The sequence below is a fragment of the Chamaea fasciata genome, unplaced genomic scaffold (genome assembly GCF_029207755.1).
Source record: "Chamaea fasciata isolate MVZ Bird 193981 ecotype frontalis unplaced genomic scaffold, bChaFas1.0.hap1 SCAF_3, whole genome shotgun sequence".
Taxonomy (NCBI): domain Eukaryota; kingdom Metazoa; phylum Chordata; class Aves; order Passeriformes; family Sylviidae; genus Chamaea; species Chamaea fasciata.
In genome coordinates this window covers 43,653,075-43,665,194 of record NW_027094088.1, presented here as the reverse complement: position 1 = coordinate 43,665,194, position 12,120 = coordinate 43,653,075, and the positions used below count along the sequence as shown (strand labels likewise).

Sequence of the window (12,120 nt, the reverse complement as noted above, 5' to 3'; positions counted from 1 at the left end):
AAAAATAGTGGAAAAAATCTTCATCTAAGATCCTGGCTGTATTTTCAAAATGCAGTAATTCTGCAGACTCTCTGACAATTTTTATATCAGTGATGTGGACAGGGATCTGCTGTCTTACACTGCCCAGCTGCACTTGGGCCTGTGAGCCAAGGGTGGAAGATGCAGAAGTATAGGGATAACTGCACTGGGATTTACCAGACACAGGACTTCAGTTCTTCTCTTCAGAATGTTTTGTTCCTGTCACACTTTTAGGATTAATTAAGTGGGCTTCCTGGCACCTTTGCTCTCCAGGAAATATCTGGATTTGGGAATTGGCACTTTTCTGCTCTGTACATTTGATACTCCATGTTGCTGCTGCTGCTATTAAGCAGAGCTGCTTTCCTTCAGTGTTGCTGGAGCTTGCTAGTTCCTTGCCTTAATTTTTTTTTTCCCCTCTGTCTGGGCTTTCTTTAACCTGTGTAAAAATTGTAAGCAAAAGCGTTTGCTTACGATGCCAGTTAGCTGTGCTAATTTTGAAGAAATTAGCTGAAGAAAGAGAGGTCAGTTTCTGATTAATGTGGGCTCTTTGTCTAACCCTTGTGTTACCTGGTACCTCTGTCTCAGTTAACCACCCAAGGAGACTCCCACTGCAGTCTCACCAATGCAATGCTAATAGGGCAAGTGGGGAAGAGCTGAGGCAGGAGAAAACACATTGGCATTGAGTTCAAGGAGCACAATCAAACCATAGTCCCTGCTGACTTGCTTCAGCAACAGCAGTCATGTTTAGGATGTAGACTCGGCTGTCTCTTCAAAGCCAATTTAAAATAATTTCCAGAAATTTTGTAAGGGGATTTTCAAATGGTTGAGAAGCTGGGTGAAACAATATATCAGTGTTTGGAAGAGATTTCATGATGGTAGCTCATTTTTTCTTGAAGTGCTCCCCTGCGAGGAGAGTATTCCTGACCCCTGTCAGTGACTAGAGATGGCAGGATGCAACACAAGCCAACCTTGCCTTGGTAACATGTGGTCTACATAAGACCATTTAAATAAGACCCATTTCAATCAGAAAGCCAGAGGCATGCAGAACCAAATCACTTTCCCAAGGAGCTGAAAGCAAACAAGGTTAATATTGAAAATTAATGTGTTATTTTCTGGATGGCTTTGCACAGATGTTAGGAGTAATAAGTACAGCATCTCTAATGTTTAGTTACATGACTTTTACCCTTTTCCTTTCCTTGAATAGCTGTGTAAGAATTGCAAGCTTTGGAAGCCTGAATTATGAAGCAGCTGTGATTGATAATTGACCATTCAACTTTGAGAATGGAGCTTCCTACCATTATAATTAATTTCTGTAGGCATCCACATGGCTGATTACTAGATTAAGCAGTGGCCTGAGGGTGATAATGTGTTACATTCAAACTCAAGGTTCCTTCCTGGTCTTTAGTACAAACATTTAGACAGCTAATAGAAGGATTTGTACAAAGCTTCAAAAATCTAATTGAAAACAGTGGTTGGACGTGATGATTTTAAACATCTTTTCCACATAAACAATTCTATGATTCTGTGATAATAATTGAAACAGAAAAAGTGCCACTCTAATATATTCTGCTTGTGAAATCGCCAAGGCATCGAAGGTAGCAGTGTCGGTTTGGGGTTTCTTTTTTTTTCCCTTGATTGTAAAATGGAGAGTGTAGAATGGCTTTCAGCCCAAACTGTAACAGTGGCTATCTCTCACTGGAGAGGTTTGAACTGTGAATAGAGCTTAATTTTTACATTTTTGGACCCACTGTAGTGAAGGGCTCAAGCGTCACGCTATAGAGTTATTCAATATTCAACTCATAAGTTTCTGGCCTTGGGAATGACATCCAAAATCCTGCTTTAGACAGTTGGGTCCAAGGTAGGCACATGCTTTTCAGGAGCTTGCTGCCTTCCACAGGAAGGCCAGAAGCCACAGATCCATCCCCAGAAGGTAGAAGCCCAAGGTTTTCTCCTGAAGAGTAGCTGTGAGTCCCTCTCAGCCAGAGAGATCACTGCCATTTCCTGGGGGACCCTGTCCCCTGTGCAGTCACACGGAACAGAGGCAACCACTGCTCAGCTTTGTTTTAGAAGGAAAAAAGCCTGAATTTTGTGAGAAGCTTGAAAGTGTTGGCCACATCAAGAGGGAGCTTCTGTGGGGATTTTTGAGCAAGTCAGCACCTGAGCAGTATATTTACATTTTGAAACACTTCAGTGCAAGGGCAGAAGGACAAGCCTGGATATATGTGTTACTTTAAACACTTTTAATATTGCCAGAAATGGAAAGCAATTGTCAAATTTGGGGTTGAATATCTGAATAATAATAATTTCCTTTAAAACATAGGCCTTTTTCTGTATAGGATTGTCAAAAGGGATAAGAGCACTGTAAAAAGGACAATTGCAAAATGAAAGATGAGAAATATAAGTCCTGTGCAATGTAATTTGTGTAATATGTTCCCTTCTGAATGTAATGTTTGAAAAGATTCTCTTTGGTGATCTGGCCTGGCCTGGAAAGTTAGGATGCCACCTCCACAAAATGTGCATCGTTATTACCTCTGCTGATTTTACAGCTAAATTCTTAACATTTTACATGGTTTTTAAAGTGTCAGCTTCTTCAGTCATCTGATTGTGAGAGAAATCAGTCCTTTTAATAGTAAGCCTTTTGGGTTGTACAGAAGAGCCTGTGAATGTGATTGCAGCATGTTTGTTGTTCTTAGAAGATTGTTTTAGATTACTGAGTAGTTGAATTCAGCTGTGCAGAAAATGATACTTGATCAAGACTTTTCATGCTGTGTATTCACAAAAGGGCTGAAATAGTGCCATATAAATTTGACACTGCTAATTTTCTCAGCTACTGCTGTTTTACGTAGATTTTGTATGCAGCATCTTTAAAAATATCTGGAAGGGTTAAAAATATCATTTCCATTGCACAGATTGGTAATAATCCCATTAATCATTTTAATTAGACAGTGTTTTTTCAGTACTGCTACTTGCTAGTGAGAGAAAGTTGTGAGAGAACTGAACAGAGAAGTCCTGTGGGGGCACGCAGGGAGCAAAGGTTTGATCAGGGAAGAGAAGGCTTTTCCTGTGACTTCCCTCATGTTGTGGTTTCTCTGTTGAATGCGACAGCCAGGGAGCAAGGCTAGCAGGGCTGTGCTTTGGAAAGATGGTCAGGAGGATTTACAAAGATCTAGCTCAGCTCCTACAACTTCCCACCGAATGTAGCCCATCGAGAGTAGAGGCCTGTCCAGAGAAGGATGGCTCTCAGAGTGGAGGTATGTACATACTCCTGAGCAGCCTGGGAAGGGCAAAGACCATGGTGGTCACTTGAGATTTCAGCTAAGCCGTATTGGAGTCTCCTGGGACAAAGCAAAAGTATTTTCCAAGCCTGAAGGCTTTTTAGTCCTGCTGCATTTCAAAGGGTTGCTGCAGTAAGTGGAAGTGCTGATGCTGGTGACCTTTTACTGAGAAGCATCTTTCATAACAGGGAGTGATAGGCAGCCTAAATATAGAGGTTGCTACCAGCTTCCCCGGTAACTTGCAACCCTTCTGTTCTTTGCTTGTTCTGCTTGCTTTCTTTTTATCTCCTTTATTCGTAGGTTTGCTGTACCATCATTATTTTAGTTTTCTTTCTTTCTTTCTGATGAGATACATTAAGCCTACCTAGACTGCACCACCAGGAAGTCAGATGGACCTCTGGTTCTGACAAAAGTGTTGCTTTTCACATGTTGTTTCTAGGTATCTTTGAATTAAAGCATAAGTCAGCTTCTAAACCAAGAGCTACAAATAGTTTCTCATTTGGTAACTTAGCAGCAGTACTGAGTGCTGAACCTAAATGCTCTTCTCATAAATCTAAGACAAGATTTTCATCTACTCACAAAAGCCTTTAGGTGACCTCTAAGTACAATTCAGAAGACTGCACAGATCACAAGCTATCTTGTTTATTTATTTACTGAGAATGGCATTTTAATCACAAGAAAAACCTTCGGTAAAGACAGAGATATTCCCAGTCTTTAGAAACAAAGTTACTCCTACCATAGTTACAGATCTTTACATAAGGGCACCTGTCCTTTCATTATCATTCAATGACACTGGAAAAAAAACCTTGTCTAAAATCCACAAAATCTTGCTGCAATTTGACTTCCAATAAAGAAAATCAGAGAATGGGACATGTCACTTTAGAACACAATAAATGTATTAATATTGTGCCTTAGAAGACATTATGGAAAGCATGACTTTTTTCGGTAATGCAAGAGAAAAGGAATAAGAAATTTTAGTTCTTTAAAATAAGAAATGGAACCAGAATTTTGATTCCCAAAAATAAGAAAGTCATAATGGGACAGAGTTATATTCCTGAAGCAGAATCAGATTCAGTATTAAAATGTATTGCTTTCATTTCTCCAATATTATAATTTTGTTACTTAAAAATATAATTAAAAATTAGGCATGAAGAATTTAAATGTGATTACTTCAACAAACCTGGGGTGTGGAGAAATAATTTCCCAAAGCAGAGTGGAGAAAATACTTTCGTATTAGGGAGTGCCAATTAGCCTTATCGCAATGCAGAGTGTAAGTAATTGAGAACGGAGTAATTTACTTTGGTTAAAATAGTGCTGCCTTACTAATTTTATGTAAAATAATTATTTTCACAGAAAGAAATCTTGAAATCAGATCTCATTGTCTGCACAGCAGTTGCTGTTCTGTCATTTGCTGTCAGTGCCAGTACTGTGTTTCTGTCATTAAGGGTGGGTATCTATCTTTTTTTTCCCCCCTAAGGTATTATGTCTCTTATGCAAAACCACAGGGTGCTTTAACTGTAAAGAACAGACACTGTGGGAAGAGAAGTTAGTGAAAATGTATTTACTGGTCATGATAACACTATTATATCTAAAAAGCAGTTAGTTTCTGGATATTTGTATTAATTTTGGTATTACTTATTTGACATCTATCCTTAAACCTCCACAGCTCTTATGATATGGAACCCAGAGGACAGAATGAATAAGCCTGACATTTTGGCTTTTTTCCTTCAACCATGGAGGAAAAAATTGGTTAATTGTGTGTGCAAAACACCTATGTCAAAATCCATGTTCACCTAGAGTCAAGAATTCGAACATAGGAATAAAAACTATTGCCACAAAAATACAATTATAGAAACTGTTGAAAGAGTTTTTAAAGAATATATATATATATATATATATATATGTATGTATGTATGTATGTATGTATGTATGTTGTATGCAAATTATAATGATGTTTCCTTTTTTTTCTGCTTTGGCCCAGCCATTTCTCAGCATTGTCCTGTTTGCTTTGGCGTGGACAGTGGGATTTGTAACACATTACATCCTTCCTCAGCTTCGCAAGCATCACCCCTGGCTGTGGATCTCCCACCCCATCCTCAAAAGCAAAGAGCACCAGCAGCGGGAAGTGAGAGGTTTGTAGTCCAGTCTTTTCTAAACAGTGGATGCAATGACTTCCAGCTTGCCTTGGTTTGAAGAACAAAAAGAAAAATCCAGGAGTAACAGAGCTGGGAGAATAAATTACCCTTTTACTTTTGAGTAGCACATGTATCTGATAATTTTAATTTTTCCACTGCACCGCCAGCAGATCTGTGAACCTGTAGGAGTTGTCTTTTCAGGCCACTGCCCAGATGGGCTGAGACCAGGCACACGTCTGGAGATTGTCTAGTCTGGTGCCCCTGCTCAGAGCAGGGTCAGCTAGAGCAGGTTGCTCAGGGCTGTGTCCAATTTTTAATATTTTCAAGCATGGAGACTCTGAAACATTTCTGGACAAGCTGTAATAACATTCAGTCAGCCTACAGTAAAAAAGGTTGCTTGAAATTGTGGTGTTTGGGTGTTGGGGTTTTTTTTTGTTTGGTTGGTTTTGGGTTTTTTTTTTTAATCTTGCTTGACATAATATAGTTTATGCCTAATACATTGGCATTCTACATTATTTAAAAACTTAAAAGATTGATGAAATTGATGCATATTTTTTTCTACTTTCTGTCATATCAGCAAATGTAGTGGAATTTAGGTGTTTTAATTTCAATTGTAACACTTTTAGAGAAGCATTAAAATTGAAAAGGACTGAAATTTTCTTTAAGATTTGTTGTTGCTGATGTCTGCTGGCTTCAGTGGGTAGTGCCTTGATGCATGTGAATATCAGTCAATATTTTAGTATGTCGAGATCTGATTTCCTGTTCTGATAGAGTTATTTCTGAAGCAGGCAGTGTGCTTTAAGAAGCAAAGCTTCCCCCCTCCACCCTAGCTCTCTTCTTGCCTTTGCTACCAGCCAAAAGCTTGCTTGTCATTTCTTGATGGATCCCACGCCTTAATAATTCTCAAGATATGTTTCTGAAGTGTTTGAAGGCAGCATTTGCAGAACAGTCTGTTGAGGGACTTTTTTCTTCAACTAGACTGCAAAAGAGTTCAGATTACTCTCTGGAAAACCATTAACGATTGAAATCTTTTTTATTAAAAAAAAAAAAAATTACATGTTTCAAAATGGTTACTTTTCAAACAAGAGTTGGGTATGAAAAAAAGTACCCAAGAGACTTGATGGAAGGTTGCCTTTTAACTTTTACTGCAATATGCCAAGGAAAGTATAATAGAAACATAAGTATTATTAAGCACCATGCCCAGCTGAAAACAGTGTCCATGACTTTCTGTCCCTGATAACCAGTAAGTCCGATAAATACCCAAGTTGCACTGTTTGTTTCAGCACTTAATCATAAAAGACCATTATAGGATTTCTTTACCTTGTCCTGATTAAGTCTGTCTTCATTTGTTAGAAAACATTGTTTTCCTAAATGCAGTGACTCAGCATTTGAAAAGGTTGAAGGTAGAGACCTGCTGGACTGATTTCCACAGATGAGTTTCCTTCTGTTTTGAGATCCAGCTGCATTTCTCATGCTGCCCACTGTGTGGAACAAGCTTTTTTTGCTTCTTTTGCAGTCCTCATTTATATGTGGCCCATTCCTGTACTTTGGGGTCTAAGTATTATTGCAGTGTAGCTGGTGTTCTGTGTTAGAAAACAAGCGTTAAAAAAAAAAAAAAAAAATATATATATATATATATATTACAATCCCTTAGGCTGCTGCAGTGGTTTTTTTCATGTCTGAGATGAGACAGACTGTGGAAAAGGTAATCTCTTTGATAGATATGTCTGATGGGCTGTCTTCTTTCTTTTGTCCTGTGATAAAAATGTAGGAATTAAACTTTAAAATGTTTCCTGTTTGTATAGAAAGAGAAACTTGGAAAAAGGAAAGTAGTGCCTCATAGTTGTCAGGTGTGGACAATGAAAGGAGAAGTACACAAACTGAGGAGTTTGTACTGCATAGATTTTAATTTCAATCTATTTATTTGACAAGGGTAGTACTGTTGAAAGACAAATAACTGCTTGCAATTAGACAAACAACTGGCAATGACAAAATTCCATAAGTTTATTAATGTCTTTGTTGCATAGGCTCTGGATGAACTGCTTGAACTTTAAGGTGTTCCGTAGAATAGCAATTACCAGACCAGTTCTTGTGATGCTCCTGTGAGATAACTCAGTTATTACTTGTCATTGCCTTGGCTGGCTGCAGGACGAAAGGCTTAGGTCAAGATGTATGAGATTATGGTATAATAGACATGTAGAAACTAGTGCAGGACTAAATGAGAAAGAAACCCTGATATAATAGGTTATTTTTTCTTCTCCTTCCTCCCCACTACTGCTTTTATAACCCACAGGTTTGTGTAAGCCATTTTCAAATCATCCACGTCTTTCCCTGTACACTTTAGAATGTGAGCTCTTTTTCTGTCTCCATTGTCTGAACAGATCTCTCTCTGCTACTGCACCTACCTTCTGTTGGTTTATCTGATGTGCTTACCTCTTTACTGAAGCTTGAATTCTTACACAGAGCGCAGCTTTGGACATGGCTGAAGTTCTTGAACTCAGGAGGAGAGAGGAGTGGGGAATAACAGCTAGGTTCCAAGATGGACATTTTGCTGTTTGTATGAACTTTTAGGAGGTGGCCTTTAGGTAATGAAGAGGAAATATTTTTATGTTTTAGCAAGAAACAGAAATTAATTATTTTTTCTGAAGGGCGATTTTTTCAAGAGAATTGCCTTAGCTTAAGGTACTGGCAAAGCATTACTTCAACCTAATTCAGAAGGATTGCTTTTAGATCTTTCTCTTAGCCTATGCAATATACAAGTGTGCCTGTAGAACATAGAAAACCATTGATTCAGCATGTTTTCTTTGTCTGTCACTGAAAAGGTGCGTATGAAAGAGGGGGTGTCTACATATAATTGTTTTCATTTTGCAGGGATGATTATTGGAGATTCAGTAGCTGGCATTTTTATTTCAGAGTTAACACCAAGTTCTGCCTTTTTGTGTTCACTGTTTTTCCAATAACCTTGTCTTGATGAGCTTTGAAGAAAAAGGCATTGCTTTTGTTTGTACACAGGTGTTTCTGCACTCAGTTCACCAAAGTTGTCATAGCAGTTGGATTGCATGAGGCGCTTGGTTCTTGTTTAATACTCATATTGAGCACTGTTGTATTGTTAGAAAAGTCTGCTGAAAAAAAAAAAGCAATTCCTTAGAGAGGAATGATGTGAGATGTGATCCTGGCAGAAACTTCTTACAGTGTCTGTTTAAGTGTTTTGGGAAAGATCTATGACAGTTTCTAGCTCCTGGTAATTCTTCGGTCTTTAGATCTCAAGGGGTGTTTCATTTATCAGTGAGGTCAGTGATAACTTGCAGTCTAATGAACAGTGTTTTGCTACTGTAAGATGGGGAAGTAAAGGCACAGAGTTCAAATGAGGTTTTCTAGATGATTCAGCAGGTCGATGCCAGAGCTGGAGAGGGCCTCTCTGGGGTCATTGCATCCATTGACACTAGTATTTAATATACTGGCTAAATAATTGGATGATATAAAAACTACCATCTAGCATGTACTATCTTTTATTTTTTTTTTTATGTGTCTCAGGAGTGCAGTTACAAGTAGCAAAACCGATACTCTCGAAACTGAGAGAACAAAATTATTTCTCTATTGCCAAAGAATTACGAATTCCATTGTTTCATAAATTGGTTGGCTTTATTTATTAATGTGAGCTAACTTGTGTCTTCTATGGTACTCCAGTGCAAAAAATGCTGATGATTTGACGACATGATCTGTTATCTGAATTTCCATTTCAGATGCTGCTCATTTGATGTGGTTTGAAAGGCTTTATGTGTGGCTACAGTGCTTTGAGAAATACATTTTGTATCCAGCCATAATACTGAATGCACTCACCATTGATGCTTTCTCAATTAGTAAATACAAGAAGCTTGGTACACAGTAAGTAGATTATAACTCAAAGCATGTGATTTAGTAGAATATTTGGTTTTAGACTGAAGACTGAGAAATGGAATTTGTTTTTAAGTAAGCCTATAATCTTGTCGCAGTTTGCTTTCATGCATATTAGTTCAAAATACAATAATCATTGGCTTTGCTGCAAGAAAAATGCAAAACTACCTTAGCATGCTAAAATACATCTCCAGTGAGAGAGAGTGAAATGAAAAGATTAAAGAGCTATATATAGATATATATGGAAGGTCTGAATGCCAATTAAAAGCAAGACACACTATACCAGGCTGCAGGTGTTTGATGGGCATAAACTCAGTGGGGTAACTAGAATTAATCAGATGAAAATGAGAAATCTAGGCTGGATATCAGGAAACATTTCCTAACTGAGGATTTTTAACACTATGCCGTAGTCTCCCAAAGGAGTTATCAGAAGCTTTACCACACAAGTCTTTTAAGGCTGAATAAAATATTAAACAGTGTAGAAAGGTGAGTAGTCCTGTATTAAGAGTGGTTTGAGAAAGGTGTGGGTACAAGTTTTGATGATGTCTGATGTCTTAGATATTAAGCAGAACTGGTGATGCTGATCCATGGTCTCACAGTATGATCCTTGCTGACAGCCTTTTATGGTAAGTATTTTAGTCAGTGACTTGCCTACTGCAGATATTCAGCAGGCTTAGTGACTGCAGTATCCCCAGTGAGCAGAGTTTCTGCAGTCTTTTTATCAGAATGACAGTGATGCAGATGATAAAACAAAGAAACAGCCTTGGAATGTTCCAGTATCAAGAAAAACTGCTGGGAGGTGGAGGAGAGTTCCTCAGTATCCATAATAATACAGATTCCTACTTTCAAATATTAGATAAAAGAACTTTGATGTAAAAATTGCGTGTTGGTTTAGTTATTTCTCTCTCTTGAGGAGCAACACAGATTTAGGAACTACACAACTATAAGGAAACGGCAGCCCCTGCTTTTCGGGGTTGAAACTTGGACTAGGACATTAGTCAGATTTTCTGCGTATTTCCCACACACAGCTGCTTTTCCAGAGAGACTCTCTCCACTGACTCATTGATAACCTCTGCGTCCCCACTGACATTTTTTCTGCCCTTCCTGGAAGATGCTACAGCCTAGGTGCTTCAAGAATTCAGGTGTATTGTCCAGGGTCCACACTGAATCCACACTTATCCCTCTATTTAGTTCTGCAAGGCTGGGAGAATTAAAAGTAGTCAGAAAGCCATTTGTTACCAGCTAGCAGACGTGACTGAACACATGCGCGGAGCAAGTATGTAGGGTTAGGAAGGTGCTATTTTTACATAGTCATTCCTCCAAGCTAGATTGCACTTTAAAGTATCACCTCCCTCAAGTGTTCGGAAGAAATGAGTCAGACCCCCAGAAGTCTTGAGATTAAAGAAAGTAATTACATCTGTCTGCCTCTGATTGTTTGGCCTGTGGGGGAATACCACAGCGGTCCTTTCCTTTCCCATCCCCCTTGTTGTCTGTGTGATCACCTGTGTAAAACCTGCTTTCTCTTTTTCCTTGTAACTCTGGTCTATCCATGAAACTCCCTTTTCTTCTGGTTCTCTTTAATACATTCTCCCTACAGCTGCCATCCAAATGCCACACACAAAGCATTCATCTTCAGATCCTACCTCTTTCTTAACTCTGTAAACCCGTGAGGGATCCTGGATTCTCCTTGCTACTTCCATATACAGTGCTGCTGAGGGTTGTACTTGCAGTTCTTTAATGCATAAATACCTGTTTTCTGTTGCTGGAACATTCCTTAGTTATTCCTTAGACCACCCAAGGATCAGACCACATCATGCTGTAGGGCAGGAAGACACTCTCCCACTCAATGTCTGGAAGTGTCTGAGGTGATACATTTTGTGTGATTTGATGTCAGAGTTTTCCTCAAATTCAATTTATCTTTTATAGAAGCTTCACCTTGCCTTGTGATTTAAAGGACTGCAGCAATTTGCCTCTTGAGGAGGCAGAACAGATCCTTTATAGTCAGGAGTTTGCTTGAGCTCTTCAGACCTTGATGTGCTGGTTATTAACAGGACCCATGCTGACAGGGCCTGCCCCTGTTACCTGCCAAAGAGGCACTGGAATCATCCTCCCCTTCTCACGCTACCTTACATCTTTTCCCAGGAGTTAAGGCCTCAGGAAAAGCACCTTGTGTGGCAGTATTTTTAAAGAGGAAGGAATAATGAGCATATTATTTTCTGTTACCTCTGGATGCATTATTTTGTTAAGTGTCATTTTTTGGTGAGAGGTCATCATAGCAACAGGCACAGTGACAAAAATGTCTTCCTTTTTCTCTATAATCTGTAAGTTTCCATGTGAAAATTTCTCCATGTAGCAAGAATTTGCTGCTTTCTGAAGAATGAGATATACAGCTGGTTAATATAGGATACACTGGCATGGCTTCTGGTGGCTTCAGAATCTATTTAGCTTAGTCATTAGGTTTTCCAATCAGAAATGTGGGGCAAATTGAAAAGAACAGCTTTGACAAGGTGGAAAATTGGGTTAGTTTGGTGTTTCATTCCAACAGTAATGCTCTGCTGATCCTTTAGAATGACCAGTGCTCAAAATAAAGTTGCATCTGCATTACAGGAGATACACAATAATGAATAAATGCCACATAATATAAAATCAACTTGTAAAATAGGAATCTTGCTAGAATGGTGGAAACCTGTTGAGAGCTTTCTAGTCTGCCAAGTGTCAGTCATGGCAGCAGGTATTCTCCTGGTTAGCAGCAAGATGATGGAGAACCTTGCATGCATTTTGCAAATACCTGGGCTATT

At 38.8% G+C, this 12,120-nt stretch overlaps 1 protein-coding gene across 3 annotated transcripts in view; it reads left to right on the top strand.

Annotated features, from left to right (window-relative positions):
* PCNX2 (pecanex 2) overlaps positions 1-12,120 on the top strand; it is a 150,620-nt gene that overhangs the window by 67,024 nt on the left and 71,476 nt on the right. For all 3 annotated transcript variants that reach the window (XM_066178792.1, XM_066178791.1, XM_066178794.1), the window contains exons 18-20: positions 4,647-4,739; positions 5,275-5,425; positions 9,172-9,313. In XM_066178792.1, coding sequence (XP_066034889.1) covers positions 4,647-4,739; positions 5,275-5,425; positions 9,172-9,313 — 386 coding nt within the window. The remainder of the gene's footprint in view (positions 1-4,646; positions 4,740-5,274; positions 5,426-9,171; positions 9,314-12,120) is intronic.